This window comes from Gamsiella multidivaricata (genome assembly GCF_025024155.1).
Source record: "Gamsiella multidivaricata strain RSA 2152 chromosome Unknown BC939scaffold_58, whole genome shotgun sequence".
Taxonomy (NCBI): domain Eukaryota; kingdom Fungi; phylum Mortierellomycota; class Mortierellomycetes; order Mortierellales; family Mortierellaceae; genus Gamsiella; species Gamsiella multidivaricata.
Window position 1 is genome coordinate 79,906 of NW_026251766.1, and position 21,993 is coordinate 101,898.

Consider the following 21,993-nt stretch of genomic DNA (forward strand, 5'->3'; position numbering starts at 1 on the left):
TAAGAGCTCGACTTGGCGACCGAAATAATAAGCAAGGTCGCCGAGGGACTAACGAAGAAAGGAAGAAATGGGACCTGGTAAGGATGATGGTGAATTGATCGGCACGGTACGTGGTGCCTCTTCACCAATCTTTTTGTCAGACAAAGAGACCCTGGAGACTATGTGCGTCTGTCTGGGTGTACAAGTGAAAGAGAGAAGTGTCGTTAACAGTGAAGGTGAACACGCATAGAAGGCACGGACGCTCTGAAGACATGGACACGCTGAACATGGGCGCGTAAAAAGTGTGGATGGCGGCAAGACACTTGTTAGATAGTTTATTGAATTAACGTGGAATATGGTACAATGGGATGCTAGACAAGTAGAGTACTTGTACGCAGACAGAGAAAAACAGAGACACTATACAGCAGACGATCATAGCGAAGGATCCTCTTCAACTGGAAGGGAGCCCAATATCCGACTCGACCCCACAGGTGCACGCTCTACACTACCGACAGTTGTCGATGCCACCGTGGTACTACTGGTTATCGCCGATTGTAGCCTCCGAAATTCCGTTGTCGAAACAAGGCTGGCACTTGTGCTGGTGCTTGTGCTGGCGGTGGTTGATGTCGTGCCGATGGCCATTGTGGTGGTCGTACCCAGCAGTGACACTGACGAGGCCGTCTTTTTCGTGGTCGCGAACGCCATCCTGCGGCGATTAACTTCTTTGACAACTCTGCCTCCACCCTGTAAGCCGCGACTCTCGTCCCCGACCGTGCTGAGGAACTGACTCCGTCGCTCTCCAGACATGAAAGACGAGTTCTGGCGAGGACCCATGCGCGGTTGTGCGATTACCTGCATATTCTCGTCTGTTGCGGATAACATCGTGACGCTTCCTTGAACTGGTCCTGCGGTGCCAGAAGAGTCAATTAGCGATGGCCGATCAATGATCCTGGTCAGAATGTTGCTGGTTAACGATGAGATCCTCTGTGAGCTGATTGAGGACTGACTGGCCAGCTCCGCATGGTCATCCACGCCTTCCATGATATCTCGAATTGTCTTAGATCGGCGTATCGTCTCCTTAAACTCGTCAATTGGATCGTCCTTTGCAGGACGGTCGTCCAACGTTGTTGCCGTTGCAGCAGGCTCGACTTCGGCTCTTGTGGTACTTTCGTTCGCCTTGATATCGAAGGGCAGCGTCTGTCCTTTGGTCATTGCAGCGATCGTTTTCGAAGAGGCCATAGCAGCGTCAAGACTTTCTTGGCCTCCGTACTGGTACAGTCTGGCCAAATGCAACCGTTCCTTCCTCTTGTCAGTGTTCAGTGGTTCATCTTCCTCCTCGTCCTCATCCTCTTCCTCCCTCACTTGTTGCCGCTGCTGCACATCTTTCTGACCCAGCGAAATCCTGGCCTTCTCAGATTTACGCGTCTCGGATTGAACGTCCTCCATTTCTTGATCATCGATATCGTCGTTCGATGATCGTGTGGTGCCGACCTCGTCCTTTGTTGTTGTCTCTGCCTCATGGTCGCTATCGTCAGGATCACTAAGAAAGATCATTTGATCATCATCGACATGTTTTTGGAACGCTTTTGCGAACGCAGCCGTGTTCGGGTTATCCGCTAGTCCAAATTTCAAAGATAATACGAACTCAGCGTGTTAGTGTTGTGGACCTGAGATGGCAACCCTAGGTCTTTACAGGCCGACAGGGAGATACAACTTACCGAGTTTCTCAAACTTTTCCGAGACTTTAAGCTTCTTCTTTCTCTGAAATCGCCCATCCATATCTCCTTCATCAAAGAGATCCAGGTCATCCCCCTGTCCATGGCGTCGCTTCCACAGATTACCGGCCGCGATCCCATGCACTAAATCAGAGATATCTTTTTCATGCTGATCTTGCTCGTGTTTCCTACATGGTTTTACGAGAGCCACGGTGAAGATGAATTAGAATCAAAAATCTTGAGGTAACATCAGCGGCCGCGATGATGTCGATGGCACGTTCAGATAATACACTTACATGTGTAACTGGCGGACATTCTCCACGTCTTGACTATCGAGAGCTGTGCTGGTATCCACCATACCGTCGTCGAGATCGTATTCGTCCTGCTCATTTTCCGACTCATAGTCGATCCCACCCATACCCATGAACTCATCCTCCTCTTCCTCAGCTTCGTACTCAATAAATGCTGATTTTTCATTTTTGGATATCGGGATTCGAGTGTGCTTAGGTTCTCTTTTCTGAAGGCGCCGGAGGCCTGGGGCAAGATGAATGGCCTCGAAATCACTCCTTTGCATGGATTTCGACAGAACATCAAATGCGTTCTCTGGTTTCCCTGGTCCGTACGTATGAGTCCCTCCCGTGGGTGCAATGGAGGCATCTGTCGGCCGAGGATGGCGGATGGGTATTTCTCCGTCATCGTTCTCGCTGTTGACCATAGCTAGGGCAACATCTGCATCAGAAGACTGTGGCTTCGCACTCGAAGTCGCAAAATTTCCTGACAAAAGATCCAGAACGCCTGAAAGAGGCTGGCTCGACTTTTTCTCAGACGTAATGGAGATAGGACATGATTCTGTCGAGGCAAAGTCCTGGATCGTCTTTTGGTCTCGTGGTTGCTTCTTAAACTTGTAAAGGTCGTGGCTTACGCTGTGAAAGTGACCGAGTCCTTGAATCTTGTCCTTGTCATTCATAGTCCCCTCGAGGTCGCTCACATCCTCATTATCGCTGTCTTCAGAACCACTGACTTTGTCGCCCTCGTCGTCGTTTCCGTCCGAGCCTTTGCTATCATCCTCATTGTCGAAATGGATCTGGGCCTGACTTCTGTCCACGGACACCACCTTGATATCGTCGTCGTCATCGATGGCCGTATGCTTCGAATGTTGTCGCTTCGTCTTCAAAGTCTTGTCTCCAGTTTCTCCTTCATCCTCGCTCTCGGCTTCACTTTCCTCCCCAACCTCATTTTTTTCATTGGACGGGATCCTGACCTTCAAATCATTGCCAGCTTGATCATCGTCAGATTCCTCAGAAAACTCTTGGGCTTCATCCGCGCTGCCGAATTCCATGTCCTCGACATCTCCCTGGGCGGCCTTACTAATTGCCGCAGTCGCTGCACCATCCTCATAATCTCCATCGTAATCTTCAGCATCACCATCAGCCCCATTGGCATCCTCTTCGTCCTCGTCCTCGTCGGCACCAAGGCCTCGGTTCTGTTTTTGTTCGGCCTCCATTTGCTCTGCAGCACGGTCCTCGGAAGAAACAAACGTTCCGAACATTTTAGCATCCTCGTCCAGCTTTCTGCGCCTTTCCCGATTCGTCAAGTCGGCTCTGCGCCTTGAATTGTCCTTGAACTGAAGAAAGTCCGCAATGGTGTCTGGCCTCTGAAGTTTGGAGAGTGATGTCAATGAGCGTCGTCGATGATGTGTTGGTTTTTGCGGGGAGAGGGCCTGAGTCGAGGCTGAGGCGGATTGAGACATATCGCCCTCCAGAGACATGTTTTGGATTTCCGTGGACAGAGGCGACATTTGCAATATCCTCTCGATCTCCAGTCGTCTGTCGAGAGAGATAGATGAGGGAGCCTTGAGATCCCTCATGATCCCGCGCTGCTTGTCCTTTGAGATTGAGGCGGTGAGGACAGCCTTTGTGATAGAGAGTTTCCACAGCATGTATTCCTGAGATAGATCTGAATCCTGTTCCGCATCGTTGTCTGAGTTTTCATCCAGGACGATTGTCCGAGGCTTGCGTTTTGCAGCAGGGAAGGTTGATGATGACCGTACGCTTCCACTTGACCTTACTGTGGCGGAATCATCTCTGAGTAAAAAGGACAATGCAGAGCAGAAAAAGGACGCCCCCTTGTTAGTCGAGCACATACGTTTTAGTACGGGTGGGATCGACCGGGTCCACACTTACGAGACGGTTTGAAGGTTCCTTAATAAAGAATCAAGGTCCTTTTTGACGATGCGCTTGTGAACGGATAGGCCTGAAGTTCTAAGCATGTGCTCTTTGTCCATTTGGAGCTGCAGAATTTCCTGCTGCGACGGCGCCTTTGGGAGATCGCTTTTCGCTATCAACATCTCTCTGTCCTGATCAGAATCGCTGCTGAAGTTCTCTAAGAGCGGGTTGACGCTGAGGGTGTTGGATGGCTTTGTGGATGAGTGCTGTTCTATGCTAGCGTCTAAGGAGAGATGAACACTTGGAGCGGCCTTTTGACGTCGTCGGCTACGTAGACTGGAGACGTGATCGTCTATGGGGCTGATATCTGAGTCGCTGTCTGAGAAAATGATGGGCGGTTTCTGCAGTGCCAGTGAGGATGGAGGTGAAGTAAGGCTGCCTGTGGTCCGTGCCCGAGGATGAGCTGTCGTGGATGACGCTGAAGAGGCGGAGGAGTACGAGTGCGGCGATGGAGCGGTAGTCGAGCGGTGTTCGATGGGCTGTTCTGGCTTCTTGGTCTTGACCTTGGCTTTGACTTTGACTTTGGCCTTGGCCTTGCGTGGACTGAGGGTTGGACTGAACATGGAGGATGCATCTCTTTCGGAAGAGCTTTTCTTTTGGGATGACCTTTGGAGACGGGCCTTGGCCTTGGCGGAGGGGGGGACGCCGAAGGGATTGAACTCTGGGGAGAACAGAGAAGGCCGAGGCAGGGTTGAGGACAAGGAAGAAAAGGAAGAGGCGGAGGAGGCGGAGGAGTGCTGGGTTAGAGTGTCGGGGATGGACTCCTGTGTGGACTGGGAACCCTGTGGGGGATCGTTGTCAAAAGCGGTGGGTTGGCTGCAGCCGCCGCCCTCGTCCTCGATGCCCATGAGGGCCATCAGGTCCTTGTCCATTCGGTGAGCCATGGATAGCAAGAGGCAGGCAGAGCACAGAGGAGAAAGAGCAAGTAGAGGAGAAGAGGGGGAGGAGGAAGAAGAGATGGGGGAGGGGCCCGTAGAGTGGGATGATGAAGAAGAGAGAGAGAAAGAGAGAGAGAGAGAGAGAGAGAGAGGAGAGTGCGTGGGGAGTGGGGGAGGAGGAGCGGCGGAGGAGGAGCGGCAGAGGAGGGGGCGGAGGCAGAGGAGGGCGGGAGGGAAGAAGTCAGACGCGCTTCTCGAAGAGGGACGAGGGCGGGGAGGGAGGGGAGAGACAACAGAGTTACGCGCCGCCCAACAGCGAAAAAAGAAAACACACAAAAGGCAGTCTGCCCCAACCAGTCACAGTCCACAGCACACAGATACACAGATACACAGATACACAGCCCGCAGTCTGCAGTCTGCAGTCTGCAGTATGCAACATGTGTCACGCCCACAAGCCACCATTCCTTGGACCTCGGCCCCCCGCCGCTCCTCCTTTTTTCTGTAAACAAAAGAAGGTCTCTCGTCCCTCCTTTCCTTTTTTCCCTTTCCCACCACTCGCCTTCCCTGCCCTTCCCTGCCCTTCCCTCTCCCCGCCCCTCTCTCCCTCCCTTCCCTCACGATGGCATTGTCGTTTCCCTTGAACAACGCCCCTTATGGCCTGCTGGCTATCGCCGCCGCTCTCAACTCTCTCCCTGACTCCATTACCCTGCATCCCGTCAGGCCAGAGCTCTCCTCAGCGACATCGCTCATCCCCAAGGGTGCTGCTAAACCCGTCAAGATCTCAAGCACCGTTGCCATCGCTCGTTTTCTCGTCCGTACCTTCACCTCGCCCGACAACGCCCTCTACTCCGAGTCTGACCTGACCCTCGCCGCTGCTCAGGATGAATTCCTCGATATCGTTCGCCAGACCATCGCCACCCCCAAACACATCACAACCCTCGCCACCGCCGCCAACACCTCGTCGACTGCCTTCTTGCTTTCTGACGCAAAACCTCTGCTGGCCGACTACGCTGTTTGGGGTGCTATTACTGCCTATACCAAGAGCCACTCCTTACTTGCAAATCTCAAGGATCTGAACAAGTTCACGGCCTGGATCGCTCGTATGGACGAACGTCCAGAGTGCCAAAAGGCCGTCGAGACCCTGGACAAGACCATAAAGGACGCAAACGATGCCATGGCAGCCGAGGCGGCCGCTGCTGCGGCCGAAAAGGCAAAGCTGAGCTCTGTGGTGGAGGTACCTCAGATCGAAGGATCGGACCCGGAAACAGATCCGTTGGATGCTTTCAAGAATGTATTGGCAGCTCAGCTGTCAACCCTGATCGATGTCGATATCAAGATCCTCTATGAGGCACTCGAGGCCCCCCGTGCATCAGAAAACGGCCACATTGCTCTCTCAGTACCCCGTCTGAGGCTCAAAGACAACCCCTCCGCCATTGCTGCTGATATTGTTGAGAAGGTACAAAGAGCAAGCGTAAAATATATGGGCGCACCCGATCATAAAGACAACCATAAAAGAAAACAACAAAAAATGAGCGATATTTAACTTTCTTCCTTCTCTCCAATCTTCACCAGTTCCAACTGAACGATTATGTCCAACTTGCCAAGGCGGATGGTCCCTTTGTTAACTTCTTCTTGAACCACATCAAGTTGGCGCAATCCCTGTTCAAGAAAATCTACAGCACCAAGGAACGCTGGGGCGGCAACAACCTCGGTCAGCAAAAGAAGGTCATTGTCGAGTTCTCGTCGCCCAACATCGCCAAGCCATTCCATGCGGGACATTTGCGCTCGACCATCATCGGATCTTTTGTGCGCAACATCTTGCAGGCCAATGGATATGACACCCTCAGCATGAACTATCTCGGTGACTGGGGCAAACAGTACGGACTGTTGGCAGTTGGTTTCGAGTGTTACGGATCTGAAGAAAAGCTGGTGGAGGATCCCATCAAACACCTGTTCGACGTTTATGTTAAGATTAACGTAAGCTGAGAAGCAACCGTTTTGTACCCTGATATCATTTAGTAAGGAAACCATTGGGCTCTTATTAACATTTTTTTTTTCCACTCTGTCTTGTCGCTCTACCGTTATAGCAAGATGCCAAGGAGAACGAGGCTGTTCACGATAAAGCTCGCGCATACTTCAAGAAGATGGAGGATGGCGACGAAGCAGCTCTCAAGATTTGGACCCGCTTCCGCGATCTGTCTATTGTCAAATACAAGGATATCTATGCGCGACTCAACATCGCTTTTGACGTCTACTCTGGCGAGTCCCAGGTCACGGACGGCATGAATCGCGCGCTGAAGATGCTTCATGAGAAGAAGCTGCTTACGGAGTCAGATGGCGCCCTGATTGTAGATCTCACAAAGTACAAGCTTGGGATCTGTGTCGTACAGAAGAAGGACGGCACGACACTTTATATCACCCGCGATATTGGAGCAGCATTGGAGCGTTATGAAAAATACGGATTCGAACACATGTATTACATCGTCGCGTCGCAGCAGGATCTGCACCTGAAGCAGCTGTTTAAAATTCTGGAGCTGATGGGATTCGATTGGGCCAAGAAGGTCACGCACCTGAACTTCGGTATGGTTGGAGGCATGTCGACCCGCAAAGGAACAGTTGTGTTCCTGGAAGACATTCTGGAGGAGACTCGGAACGCGATGCACGACGTGATGAAGAAGAATGAGCACAAGTACGCACAGATCGAGGAGCCTCTAGAAGTTGCAGACAACATTGGAATCTCCGCTATCATGATTCAGGATGCATCGGCACGTCGTATCAAGAACTACGACTTTGACTGGAAGCGCATGTTCTCGTTCGAAGGAGACACGGGCCCATACCTCCAGTACGCGCACGCGCGTCTGTGCTCGATCGAGCGTAGAACAGAGATGGAGGTTAACCCGAACGTGGACTTGTGCCAGCTGGGCGATTCGCGTGCAGCTGCAGATCTGATCACGATGATTGCGCGTTATCCACAGATTGTGCGTGAGACGATGCGGACGTTTGAGCCGGTGAACATTGTTGGATACGCGATGAAGCTGTCGCACCACGTCTCGCAGGCACTAGAGTCAATGTACGTGATGGGGGCGGAGAAGGATATTGCAGAGGCGCGTCTGTTTATGTACTGGAGCGCGCGCATCACACTCGGCAATGCCATGCGTCTGCTGAACCTGAAGCCCCAGGAGCGCATGTAAAAGAGAGGGATCTCGGGAGCAACAGCAGCAACAGCAGCAGCAGTTGACGAGGATCCACCGATGAAGGACTTCAAATAAAGTACACATGATAAAGCAGCGACCACTTCTTTTTTTTTTCCTTCTCAGGAGAAGTCCCCGACGAAGACGGCGACAGCGATGTGTATGTAAGCTACTGTTAAGGGGTCGCTCATTTCCCTGCCCCTGCCTTTGGTCCCTTCTGTCCCTTCTGCCCTTTCTGTTCCTTCAATCCGTCCCATCGCTTCATCCATCCCGCCACCACCTTCCCCTCCCTCCTCTTCCTTTCTCTTCCCTCCCCTCCCCTTCCTCCCTTCCTTCCCGCGATCGATGGCTCCCTACACACCCCCCTCGGCCTTGCCTCGGCGCCAGATCGCGCCATCGAACCAGAACCAGCAGCAACAGAATCAACCACCCGCGTCTTCTACGGCCTCTGTTGCACTCCCAATCGCGGCCCCAGCCGCCCCAGTCTCCACCGTCGGCCCAGATTTCTCTGCTTCTGCTGCCAAGACCAGGTTTGCTGCTCCAGCAACCAGTGGGGCCGCTACTCTAGTGCCAGGGCGAAAGCTGCAATACCAGCAGCTCCCAGTCTCAAGTCGACTCGACGGCACTAACCACTACACCGCCGGTCGTCTTCAACATAACCAACAGCAACGTCAACAACAGCAGCAGCACCAATATCAGCTACAGCAGCATCAAGGGCATCACAGCACTGGCAATGGTTCCAGCTCTACTACAACACTAGCATCACTTAAGTCACCTACGTTCGCCAATAACTCTGGAGGCGCCAGGGACACAAGGCCACACCATGCTTTATCGCCCACGGGTCCACTATCTACACTGTCGCATCACCAGCAGCAGCAGAGACACAACGTCGGTCTTCAACGATATGATGGAGGCACCGCTACAACTGGGCCTTCCCGAGGCTTGCACTCAAACGCGAATACAAATATCCAGACCATGCACACCCAGGCAGGCACCACTACCACAACAACGGCCACAAATACACATACTCAGACGGGCGTCACAGGAATGACCGGCATGACGGATAAGCCAAAGTCGCGCAAGAAGGACAAACCTCCGAGGATCGTACCTCCAGACCTAATTGTCGACACCTCCCAGAAGGTCTCATATACCCGCGGACAATCCCTGGGGGAGGTAAGTAGTACCAGATGACACATGCATCATACCCCCTCCCCCCCTCCCCCCTATACTGCCGTACTGTACATTTTTCAGCTTCCGACTATTGTCTGGTGCTAATGACTGTATTTCTCATCGACTAGGGAGGGTTTGCCAGCTGCTATATGATTTCGGATCAGAAAAGCGACCGGTATGCCGCCAAAGTCATTCAAAAGTCCGAACTGCAGTCTCACAAAACGAGACAAAAGGTACAGATACCTACTCTTTTGGAACCCACTTAACGTGCGCCTGCAAGGAAGGATCTGTAGGACCAAAGTCTATGGATATGACGTCTCCATTCCGCATTATCTTATCAGTCATGGATCGCTTACAATCGAGAAGGGATCACCGGATGTCAAACATAGGGACATATGCGGATGCTTGGAAATGCATACGCAGCACAAACCCATCCGCTCAAGTCCAACGATTTGAGACTATTTCTCTTCACTTGCCTGGCACTTTCCTCGTCCTTCTCACTCTTTCTCACTCTTTTCTTTCCCTTTCTGTCTTTATCTCTATCCCTATCTCTATCTCTATATCTATATCTATCTCGTTGTTGTCGAGTTTATAGCTGTTTGCGGAAATCAAGATCCATCAGGGACTTATCAACGAGAACATTGTCAAGTATTATCACTGCTTCGAGGACGATGATTTTGTATATTTGGTTCTGGAGCTGTGCGAGAGCAAGGTGTGTATTCAAGACCCAGTCAAAAGGCGACTTGCATCTTTTGGTTCTGGAACGGAGCATATGCTATACAAGAAAGTAATACTTACACGATGTTTTGCAAACACCACTCTGATCTTCATATGCAATCCACTCCACATTACACCACACTGGACCGGAAAAAACAATTACACGACAGACTCTCATGGAGCTCATCAAGCGGAGGAAACGGCTGACAGAGCCTGAGGTTCGGTACTATATGAAAGAGATCGTGGCCGGATGTGCTTATCTTCACCACGAGAAGATTGTTCACAGGGATTTGAAGCTCGGCAATCTCTTCCTGACACATGACCTGCATGTCCGCATCGGAGACTTTGGCCTAGCGGCAGTGATCCAGAACGAGGAGAGGAAAAAGTAGGTCTCCATTTCAGTACTCGAGACACCGTAGTTTCGGGAATAAGGGTTGCGACAACTGACGCCTTTTTTCTTTATCCGCTTTCTTATCACCATACCAGGACGATTTGTGGAACGCCTAACTATATCGCTCCCGAGATCTTGTTCGACACTGGAAATGGCCATAGTTTTGAGGTCGATATATGGTCTGTCGGAGTGATCATGTAGGTACCTCTTACCACTTTTTCTTTTCCTTTTTCCTTTCCATTTTCTTTTCTTTTCTTTTCTTTTTTTTTTTTTTTTTTGTCCATCGCAAATCATGATTTGCATCATATCGGGAAGAAATGAGTCCCTAACTCCAAACTGAATTATTAATGCCGCGCAGGTATACGCTGCTCATAGGAAAGCCTCCCTTTCAAACCAACGAAGTCAAGGCAATCTACAAGTAGGTGTTTATCTTGTCTTCCTTTTTAACGGATATGTGGCTTTCTCGTATCGGATGAACGGAGTATCCAACGACCCAGGAGACCTAAGGATTAACCATCGCGTCTGTATTGCTCCTCTTTCCATTGCTGATTGTTCTTTGCTGCAGGAAAATCCGCGACAATAATTACGAGTTCCCTCAGGATGTGCCGATTTCAAACGAGGCTAAGGACTTGATCAAGGCACTGCTGGACCCTACCCCTGCTTCCCGGCCGTCCGTCAAAACCGTATTGGATCATCCGTTCTTCACCGCAGGATTCTGTCCAAAAAAACTGGATCGGAGAACACTACATACTACGCCCAACTTTGAACAGGAAGAAAAGCTGCTACTCCAGCAAATGCAGCAGCTGCATTATGATCAGCCATCGTTTGAGGACCTTGTGGCCGAGGCAACTTCCAACCCTACGCAAAGCGGCAATCATACGGATAGCCAGAGCCCTCTTAGGGCTACCAACACTCATCAACAGCTGAGCGCTTCACAGCAAACCCTCGCCAGGTCTGCATCACCCAACAGGCAGATACAGCAGCCAGCACATGTAGCCACCTCTCGATTAGTTTATGGTCAGCAAGTCAAGATGGAGTTGGTCGATGGAGGCCGTGTAACGACTGAGATTCGCACGATCAACATCAGCAGAGGACATACCCCCTCAAATCAACAGCTGCATTTGCCGGTCAACGATCGCCCACATCAGGGTCAGCAGCAGCCTTATCACCAGAAACGTGAACTGACCATATCTTCTAATACAGAACATGATATATCGGCCTCGGGCACGCACCAGGCGCGCAGGATGAACTCCTCGCCAAATCGCGGATCATCATTATCCAGACAACCCTCGCTCTCTCAACAGTCTCAGGCGTCTATCTCGAGGCCAGTTGGTGCTCAGACCAGCAGTCATTCTATTAGTATTCGGCCAGAGGGTGGGACCTTGGTCTCTGCTTCCTCATTGCCTGCTGTTAATGGAGCAGTTTCCTCTAGACTTCCGGTGCCCAAGTTGCGCTATAGTAACAACGTTGCATCTGGTACTGGCAATCTCCAGCAAGGAGATCAGCAACAGCAGGCTGGGCTTGAATTGTTCTCGTCGACTCCAACCAGGACCAGCTTCATGAGCCCTTATAACCCTTCGTCTCCGAGACCTCTCAGTGTGATGACCTTGGAGGCGTCCTCGCCTGGCTCATCGGTCCACCAAAAGCCCACTATGCACCCGCAGCGTCAGCAGCAGAACGAGACTCCACAGCAGCAGCGGCGGTCAGCCTCGCCATCACCTGCTAGTAGGACACTATCTTCGGATATGGCCAGTATCCCTGGTAGCTCAGCATTTGGCAAACCATTGATGAATCGCCGACAGGAAACTGCATTGATTCGTGCAGGAGCCGGCATCGGAGAGTCGCAGTCGATGGCTTCAAGGGTACAGCAGCAAATCGAACGGGCGACTGATCTCATGGACGTGGACACTGACATGGATATCGACTGTGATCCCTCGCAACACCTTGACCTTTTGGTGGCAAACACGTCTGACATGCTGGCGCCTTTTGTGGGCCAAAATAGTGGGCCCCGGTATACGAAACAGCTGCCACAAGACGACCAGAATCCGTTTCTGCAAAGTCCACAGCAAAGCACTCAGCAAAGCACTCAGCAAAGCACTCAGCAAAGCACCCGGCAAAGCATTCAGCCTAGCACTCGACAGATCCATCCAAAGACAACTCTAATTCAGAATGTACATGGTGTGGAGAGGCCCGCAAGCGCGATGCAGAGGACATTTAGCCAGGAGAGGGAGCTTTCGGATATGAACCGAATGTTTGAGTCGCCTCGAAAGATTCCAAAGGCAACGCATTCGCACTCAACAGATCCGCTGTCGCAGCAGCGAGGAGTGGTCAATGTCAGCCAGTCATCTCCACAGACTCTTCAACAACAGCAACAACAACATTCGTTCTTGCAGTCTAGCCAGCATGGCTCGCGCTCACCTAATACCGCAGCGCACCATTCCTCACAGCATTTGTCGCAATCCCAATATCGACACTCGTTACAACATCTACCACCCTCCCCATCCCTCCGATATTCAATGCGCAACTCGCAGCAGCAACAACTGCCTATGGATTTAATGAGCTCCGACACGTCCGCACAGGCAACTATCCCTGGTCAGATCAACGGGCAGGATGCACTTTCTTCGCAGGCCTTGCTGGGCTCCAAACATGCACTCCAGTCAAATCGATTGGATCGCTCTCCGAAGCCTCAGCAGGGATATGACATGAACCCACCCACAGCAACGCAGCCGCCTATGTATCGTGTCGGACTTGGACTGACAGGCGCAGACGATTCGGAGGGTCTTGGAGGGATGGTTTCGTGTGCGCCCCAGGACGATGTACATATGAAGGATGACAGCAAATCCAGCGGGAGCTATCAATACTCATGGCCATCGCAGATTTCGGACGCAAAGGATTCTCCTAAATATCAAGGCCAGCAGCATCTACAGCAAGGGAGCAATATTGGCGTTGAAGATCCATATCGATACCAAATCAGTAGTCCCCTGCGACTTCGGAACCAGCAGGCCAAAGAGCAACAGCATCTCCAACAACATTTGCAGCACTCTCAATCTGCCAAAAATCTGGCCTTGTGCTCGTCCTCGCGGATAGGGCCCATCGTCGATCCGATCTCGCATTTTCAGAACCCCTCTCAGAACCCATCTCAGGACTCGTCTGAGGACCAAACCCAGCCACGGCCTCTGCATCTGCAGCATTCTCAGCACCAGGACGATAACAGGGAGCTGCTGCCGCTCAAGAGTCATCGGCGACATTCTCGTCAAACTGCTCAGTCTGGTACCGTTACTTCTGTTGCGACTGCAGCCAGCAGCTTGAGCACGACAGACAGTGATGTGGATGAGTCGTCTGTAGACCAGAGTTTGTCGAGGGACGCTTTGAAGACAAAGAGGCAAACGCAGGTTGAGATGCGTCATAAGATGCGGCGGACCAACGAACTCCAGTCTTCGTCGCGTCAGGAACAGGAACACGATGCGTCATCGATGCGACAGCAGCAGCCAGAAAATGCAGAGACGAAGGGTGCTTCCATGGCGAACAGCGCCAACTGCCATCTTAACAAGCAAAGCAACGAGACGACGATGGCAATGAGCTCAGGAGGGCACTCTGATGAACAGGACCATGTTGAGGTTCCATCGACGAGCTGTATCACTACAACATCCATGTCACTATCCATGCGCCACGACCATCCCCATCATCAAAAGCACCCGCATCAGCAACAGCAGCAACAACAACAACAACAGCAGCAGCATTTGGTTCAGGAGGCGATGTCGACGGCAGCTGATGTACATCATCAGGTTGAGAGTCAGCGGCGACGAACTACCAAGAAGGTCAGCCTGCTTGATCCTGTACCAAAGCAGAAGGAATACCCTACGCGTATGGGCGCCTGCGAGGAGGCCCTGCGGTGTCTTCAAACTATGATATCCGCTCACATAGACGGTACATTGGGCCATCCGGATCTTGACAGTCCACCGCCGAGTGCCCCACCTTTCTTTGTGTCGCGATGGATCGATTATCCGCGCTATGGCTATGGATGGCAGCTATCAAACGGGGTCATTGGCGTGCTGTTCAACGACAAAACCACCCTCGCCCTTTCACCGAATGGAGAGTAAGGCCATGGCGCTTTTTGCAGTTCATCACACTCATTGCTCACTATCTGTTTGTTCATTCATGCCGAAATATTCTTTGTCGTCCACTCTTTTCTCTCGGTTTGTAATAATAGAGAAGTGGAGATCATGGAGTTGCAGCAAGCACGTAAGACGAAATCGAGATCCAAATCCAAGTCATCATCGCGAGAAGGCAATGATTCTAAAAAGAATCGGAGCCATAGTGATTTTGGCCATCGCAAGGAGTACTCTATTGATATCAGTGGCTATCGATACTACGACGGGCCGGGTAATCGCAGTGGTAGCAACGGTGCTACTGGTAATCAAGACTCCAGGCCAGTGGCTGAATCCATGGCAGATCTTCGGGAGGTCCTAGAGCGTGAGGGATCATTGGATAGAACTGACGACCGGCAAATGATGCTGTACGACGGCAAGGCCAATATCGTCACGCCCTCCCTCAGTCGGAGTGCAAGTTTGGCTCGTATCGATAGCAGTATGAATATGAGTGGTTCTGGCCAGTCATCCTTGCGTGGCCTCGCAGGGGCGCCAATCGAGCAGGATTTCTACGATGAATGGGATTACGCCGACTTTCTAACCACTCTGAAGCGGAGCCAATGTCGTATAAGCAAGTATTATACGCGTCATGAAAAGAAGATCAGGGTTCTGAAGGGGTTCAAGTCTTACATGATCCAGATGCTGTCTGCGCCGACGCCCTGGGCATTCGAGGATTTTACATTGAAGAGGAACATGCCATTCCTGACTGACCTGTACCACAAGAAACATCAAATACACGTCCTCGCTCGACTTAGCAACGGGACTATTCAGGTAAGGACAGTATGGAACAACAATTGGGCGATGGCGGAGAAATCAACACTATACTCACTCAAAGGGTCGACTCCATCTGTATAATTTACTCCTAGGTCAACTTTGCAGACCATACAAAGATGATTCTATCTGAGTACGGACAGGTTATGTCCCTGATTGACCAGGACAAGACGCCACGGCGGATCACGATGACAGTCCATCAGACACTCTCACCAGAGTACTTCTACGACCTGGAGGACGAGGCAGATCAGAACAAGCTTGTCAAGCAGGAGCTGGAGGAGATTGCGCTCGTTTTGCAGAGACAACGGACGGAGGAGACGACCGAGGGCGAATACAAGGAGCTTCGACCGATCTTTGATCCAGAGACGAGCCACGATCTGTCGTTGTTTCCTCGTCCTCTACTAGTGTTTAGAGAAGCCCGACGGCTGCGCAAAATGCAACAGCAGCAGAGGCAGGAGCAGGAACTTGAGCGTTATGAACAGCAGGATCAGCAAGAGGATGAGGTCAGTAGTGCAATGGCATGCTTCTCACCACCGCCACAGTACTTCCGACGTTACTATTCGGATACGCATCCTATTACCCAGGGGACCGATGCTTCACAAGTGGAATTGCTTGACCTTGAAAAGGATAGCGAGCCACTAGCAATGCTGCAGTTGACACTCAAGGAATTGCACTACCAGCTTGTGCGTCGTCTGCGGCTGGTGCTGCACTTACTGCAGGCTCGAAAGATGGAGAATGCTCTGGAACGAAGGGTCGACAGATTGGATAAAGAGCACCTTGCGAAAGATCGAGAGGAGAACCGTAAGCGGAGACTGAGTCGGAAGAAGGCTGAGTCGGATAGAGAAAGAGAGATGGGAGATGAGAAGGCAACCAAGAAGGAAGAAGAGGCTGTAATCAAGAAGGAAGAAGAGACTGTAATCAAGAAGGAGGAAGACGAAGAATATGTCGCCGCGGGATATGAAAATGGAGGAGAGTGAGATTGCATAGATGAAGGAGGAGGATATGCTGTTACGTTATTATATTGTAGCTTGTAATTAAACTCTTCGATCGACAGCTGCCTGCAAACTGTTACTGGAGCACCGTGTATTTTACTGGAGGTCCGCGAGGCATAGCAGCATGCAGCACCCCCTATCCGGACAGCTACAAGATGATATGATCCGGATCAAGCCATGTCAACCACAGCTGCTCCTATCAAACCCATCTTGTCTTTTTCACTTGGCATACACCACAGATGTATTACATACATCCTCTACCATCTCTTTTACAGCTCGATCATGGGAGTCCATCCAAGTGCATACCGGCCCAACACCCATAATTGACGCCATTTTTGAACACCTCACAACTTCCACAACTCTTGGAAGAGAGTCTCAAAAATCACCGTTTCTGGATCGTGAAGAACACGGTTGTCGTAACCATTCCCACGGTCCCATGAGGTTACTTCCTGCCCGAGCTGAATCTTTGTCTATTCGTCTTGGAAAGAAGGCACCAGCTCCATATCTACGACAACTACTACCAAGTTAACGGATATGCTGTCCCCAACATTCTTCGACCAGCCCACAAATGGTATTCTATACATGCGTGCCCCAAGGATCGCGTGTCAACAGTATAATGCGAACATGTTGCGTTGAGTAAAACGCAACATCGACCTGCAGTCTGTAGTATTGTAGTACAATTCTGGGACCAGACGTGGTTTTATTTGCGCATTCTGGTTACGTCCGGTCGCCACAGCAGATTTGGAGGATGGTTATCTGAACTTGCTGAGGTTGCATCGGCCGACACGGAGAGATGCAGAACAGTGGATTAACCGCTACGGAGACTTGATCAGGAAGTGCTCAACATGGCGACTGACTTTTTTTTGATATTTTTTTATCAAGACTTGACAGCTTATCCTTGCACTGGTAACGACCAGAAGGAAATATGAAAGTACCCCATCCGTCCATCAGCCTCACCATGGAACAGCTCTGTCAGGAAGCCCTAACTTTGGGCCACAGCGGGATCGAACATGAGTACAGCGCTTCGGTATTTCATGCGATATGCCTTCGAAAAACGGCAGGCCATGTTCAGGCACATCCTATCCACATACTCTTCAGCGCCACGAGGACTGAAAGAAACCAGGACCCACCAGATCCAAGCCGATAGACGTGAGCCTTGTTCCTTGGTCGATAGATGTCCTATGCTTTTCTTCTTTCCTGTTGAAAACTATGAGTCAAAGCCTCAGGCATGCTCTGGATAGCGACAGATCCTTCGGCAACAGTATATTGGCGTTCTTTAATGGCCTTGAACAGTTGGGTCCGATGGTGTGGCGGGATCCAGTACCGTATCTTTGGCAACCACCCGAAGGACGACTACCTGACCCCTCAGCGGTTTGACGTCATTCGCCCAGCGAGACAAGGCTAGAGCCAAGTCTCTGCGAACCTCCTGTCTCCGCTCCGGGAGTATGATGGCGTCAATGAGCTTCATTAGCGGATCGTGCTTGTCCATGGTACACGTCGCGGATGATGCCCGAACCCATCTCCACAACGTACACTACAGGAGAGATATTAACGCGCGAATGTCCTATTCAGACTGTTATCCACGCTTGAGCTCAGGATGAAAGATAAGGACTGAAATAAATATTGCCAAAGGATCAACTTGAAGTCTATTTTTAAACAGCTTCGCCCAGACCAATGAGTAACACCTTGAGTACTGAATCTATGAGTACTAGCTGCCCACAATACCTGTATTTGATCCAGTAAAGTCTTTTTTTTTTTTTTTTTTTTTTTCTTCTTTTTTCTTTTTTCTTTTTTCTTTTCTTTTTTCTTTTTTCAATAGAAGACTCCTGCCACGACAATGTTTTCGTGAAGTCGGAGTTCCCCGACATCTTCGTGTAGCTTTGTTTTTTTTTTTTTTTTTTTTTTGATCGAGCTTGATCCCAACTGGTACAGGGTACATGCGGTGAAGTACGCATGTCCATGACTATGAGACTTATAGTGCGTTCCTCTGGTACAATCCCCCATAGAACGTACTATATAGACTATAGAGGTGTCCAGCCAGAAGTATCCATTTTTTTTACAGACAGAGATTGGTCCTTCATAAGGTTTATGTGTATATGTGCGCATAAATGAGTTTGGATTAAACTTTCAGGTGCTCAACGTGGTTTTATGGCGAGCTAAATCTTCCGTTATCTATATTACATGAGTATACTTTGGTGCTAAATTATGCTTATATCAAATACTTGACGAATCTCTTCCAGGCTGGTCCATGGGGCCTCATATCCTCCTTGTCGGATTCCGTAGGGATGAAACGGCCCGTGTCAAGGTCGGCCTTTTCAGCCTTGATGAATTTGGTCTTGTTGATGACCTTGTAAGAGATGAAGAGACATGCAGAGCAGACCCATGGGAACCAGGCACCCAAGAGACCTCGCGCGTAGCTACCGCGAGCATCGTGGTACGCTGTCAGCTGCTCAGGCGTGGCTCCAGCGCCAGGGTTTGTGGGAGGGTTGATGAGTGAGAGGTACCAGGTGGCGATGATGATGCAGACACCGATGAAGGTGGCAACCATGTTGCCATAGGGATATCCCCATGAAACATAGGGGAGATCGACCACAGGCCGGCCCTGAGCCTTCCAGCAGTAGCGGAAGCGGAAGTGAAGGAGGAGAATTAGGATCCAGGACTGGAAAAGGACGGAGCCAATGAGGGAGACGAACCACTTGAAGGCCACACCGGAACCGACAAAGATTGTGATCAGCGACAGGCATGAGCAAACTGTGACGATAGCCAGAGCCACCAGGGGCACACCGCGAGAATTGGTGTAACCGATCGACTTATGCGCCCAACCGTTGCGGGAGAGCGATAGGAGCACGCGGGTCGCAACGTAGAAATCCGAATTGATGGCCGAGAAGATCGAGGTGAAGACGACAGCATTCATGTAGTTGGCTGCAGCGTTGATTCCAGCCTTGGCAAATACGATGGTGAAGGGGGCAGTTTCGGCGGATCCGCTGCTGTTGACGAGGTCGGGATCGTTGTTGGGGATAATGGAACCAAGCAAGAAGATCGAGATGATGTAGAAAAATGCAATGCGGAACATGACAGTGTTGACTGCCATGGGGACGTGTTTGTGAGGGTTGCGGGATTCGGCAGCGGTAACAGCGGTCATCTCTGTACCGCCGTACGCATAGCCGACTGAGACCAAAGCGGTGATGAAGCCTATGAAGCCGCCTTTGAAGGGTGCACCATCGATATGCCAGGCGCTCATACCGTAGTTGACTCCGCCGATAACACCAGCATCGACAAGGATACCACAGATGATGAACATGACAATGGTGACAACCTTGAGGACCGAGAACCAGTACTCGAGCTCACCATATGCCTTGACACCAGCCAAGTTGATGACGACCATGAATAGGATGATTATAAGGGGTACGGCCCAGTCTGGGAACTTTGAGTCTTTAGGCAACCAGAAGCTGACGATGACAGCAGAGGCAGCCAGCTCTGCAGGGATAGTCAGAGCCCAGTTGATGAAGTACATCCAGCTCATCTGGAACGAGAGCGCCTCGTCAAAGACGCGTCCACCCCAGGCGTTGAAGGCACCAGGCAGAGGAAGCAGCGTGGCAATCTCACCAATCGCCTGGCACACAAACACCAGCCATATACCTATGATAACATAGGCAAGCACTATTTTTATCGATCGAGATAAAAGTGTTAAGAAGCGATCGACCTTCGGGTCAGAAACGCATATCGGACTTTATTGCGAAGAAGAGGCGGTACTTACAGGCGCCGCCTGGGCCAGCGGTGGCGATGGTTGAGCCCGAGGTTAGGAAGAGACCAGTACCGATGGTACCGGAGATGGCGATCATGATCATATGGCGGAGGCGGAGATCACGCTTAAGACCCTCCTGCTCTGGAGCGAGGACCTCATGGTGCGCGAGGCCCTGCATTTGATCCATCTCGTACTTGTCGCCCAATTCGTTGTCGAACTCATAGTATGACATGGCCATAGGATACTATATGCTGTGTGCTTATTGTGGATGCACAAAGGCGTCGTTGTGCGGGAGATGGGGGGGGGGGGGGTTGTACGACGGAAGGGAGTGTGAGACGGACAAAGAAATGAACTGATGAACTGTAATGCGAGGAGGATGTGGGTAAGGGTTGGGGTCTGTGATCAGGACGAGGACTAAAATGAAAAGAACAGGAAGATGGGGGCCGGGCATGAGTTCTTTATAAGGCGGGTTGTTGAGATTGGGCATGTTTGTTTTGTCTGCAGTGTTTTGTTTGTTTGTTTGTGTGCTCGCTGGTACTTTAAAGGACACACACCTCCGTTGATGCTGCATTTTCCTATTTGTTATTTTATTCCGTGTTCGACGTCTGCCACACGGTCGCTTTCCAGGGACGTCTTCGCTAGGGTGTGTCCAGAACATAAAAGGGCAAAAGAGGCCAGTCCGCGGCCCGTTGCGTGTCAGCATCACGTCCTGCCCTCGAACCGGCCGCCCTAAGGTTTGACCTCCAGAGCATCAGGATTTAGGGCGGATGGCACGTCCTCTTTGTCCCGTTAAGGTTAGAGTTAAATGATCGGTTGTAGACAGCGGACGAACTAGAATCTGTGCAAAGATAGAACGCAATTGGGCCCAGAACAGAACGCGCATGTGATATACAGTACCCTGAACAGGTACGGACCACCGTACATGTACTGCGAGGAAAAGGAACACTGGCCAGACCATGAGCTAAAGACCAGGAGGCGAGGGGGCTTTGATAATGAACGCTATACAGGCCCTAGGACGACTTCTTCCTGCAGGCCTCCCTCTACCAACCCATTGCAACGCAAGCCATCTGGAGCTGCAGTGGACAAAACGCCTATTGGCCTTTCCTCCTAGCTATTCCGCCGCAGGATATGAACATCTTGAAATTCGATGATCCCTTTGGGCGCACAAGGACACAAGGAAACAGCACCTCGATGTTGCCTCATCTTTCAACTGGGAAGGCAGGCATAGGTACCTTAGTGGGAATACAAAACAAACATGAGTTTTCATGGCCTGTCCATATGACTCCTTGCAGCGGGGCAGCAGCTGGCGATTTGTCCTTGATGTTTACCTTAAACTCATGGACCGAAAACAGGACCCAAGGTGCTGACTGTCGACGTTGGTCTATTTGTACAGTTCATTTTCATTCCGTCACCCTACCAAGGTGAGAGAACGATACGGATGTGTCTGCCAGACTCTGATTTATCAGAGTCCATTGTACATGCACATATACCCATACAAGCTTCAAGAGCATGAATGCTGTGCCTTTCTTGCAGTATCTCGACTAGTCTCTGGTTATGTCTAGAAGCTTTGTTGATTACTTTGATTACTGTATTACAGAAATTGGCTCTCACGCGGTTTCCATTTCTCTCTCTCTGCTCAATTTTTCGGGAAGTACCCAAAACAAGCATCTCTTGACTTTAAGCACAAAAAGAAAAAAGAAAAGAGCCGCTGAAAAACCAGGTGTTTGGGCTAGGAGCTTTTTTAGGGTTTCTTCATATAAATCTTATGAATCTTAAAAAAAATGCGTTCAAAGCTTTTTCAAAACCTGATCAAAACCTCCGCCGGAACCTCGCACTGACCCTCCAACTTTGAGCGCATTTCTTTGAGTCTACCTAAAATCAACAAAGCTAACAGGTTGGCCAATGAGGCTGAATCAGCAAGTGGAACCAGCAGCAAAGACGATAGCCATCAACAGCCGGGCCGCCGCGAGCATTACTACCGCGCCCCATTCTGTAATCAGCATTCCCTCGCTCCCGTCCTTGTGAATGAAACCTCCGAAAAAGATGTTGCGATTTTCCGATTCGGAAGTCG

General features: G+C 50.8%; 5 protein-coding genes across 5 annotated transcripts; 3 read left to right on the top strand and 2 right to left on the bottom strand.

Annotated features, from left to right (window-relative positions):
* Positions 1-307: 307 nt before the first annotated feature.
* Positions 308-4,977, bottom strand: BC939DRAFT_459493 (uncharacterized protein). Its single transcript, XM_051556739.1, has 4 exons — positions 3,878-4,977; positions 1,991-3,778; positions 1,698-1,882; positions 308-1,595 (listed from the first exon to the last, which is right to left on the bottom strand). Exons 1-4 carry the CDS (start codon positions 4,801-4,803, stop codon positions 412-414), a joined length of 4,083 nt encoding a protein of 1,360 aa, XP_051409543.1. The 5' UTR covers positions 4,804-4,977; the 3' UTR covers positions 308-411.
* A 994-nt stretch (positions 4,978-5,971) lies between these two features.
* On the top strand, positions 5,972-7,988 carry BC939DRAFT_400092 (putative arginine--tRNA ligase, cytoplasmic; the record flags this gene model as incomplete). The annotated part of the gene is made up of 3 exons (XM_051552520.1): positions 5,972-6,253; positions 6,370-6,774; positions 6,885-7,988. 3 exons carry the CDS (start codon positions 5,972-5,974, stop codon positions 7,986-7,988), a joined length of 1,791 nt encoding a protein of 596 aa, XP_051409544.1.
* A 1,298-nt stretch (positions 7,989-9,286) lies between these two features.
* On the top strand, positions 9,287-10,973 carry BC939DRAFT_382222 (kinase-like domain-containing protein; the record flags this gene model as incomplete). Its single annotated transcript, XM_051551769.1, has 6 exons — positions 9,287-9,391; positions 9,754-9,870; positions 10,046-10,260; positions 10,362-10,463; positions 10,625-10,684; positions 10,832-10,973. Coding segments are annotated over 6 exons (741 nt in total), but the record flags the coding sequence as incomplete, so codon positions are not given.
* A 3,862-nt stretch (positions 10,974-14,835) lies between these two features.
* Positions 14,836-16,363, top strand: BC939DRAFT_250528 (uncharacterized protein). Its single transcript, XM_051550995.1, has one exon. The coding sequence runs from the start codon at positions 15,305-15,307 to the stop codon at positions 16,160-16,162; it is 858 nt and encodes a 285-aa protein (XP_051409546.1). The 5' UTR covers positions 14,836-15,304; the 3' UTR covers positions 16,163-16,363.
* Positions 16,364-18,375: 2,012 nt separating this feature from the next.
* BC939DRAFT_426570 (lysine-specific permease) lies at positions 18,376-20,019 on the bottom strand (the record flags this gene model as incomplete). The annotated part of the gene is made up of 2 exons (XM_051553176.1): positions 18,376-19,837; positions 19,935-20,019. 2 exons carry the CDS (start codon positions 20,017-20,019, stop codon positions 18,387-18,389), a joined length of 1,536 nt encoding a protein of 511 aa, XP_051409547.1. The 3' UTR covers positions 18,376-18,386.
* Positions 20,020-21,993: the final 1,974 nt, after the last annotated feature.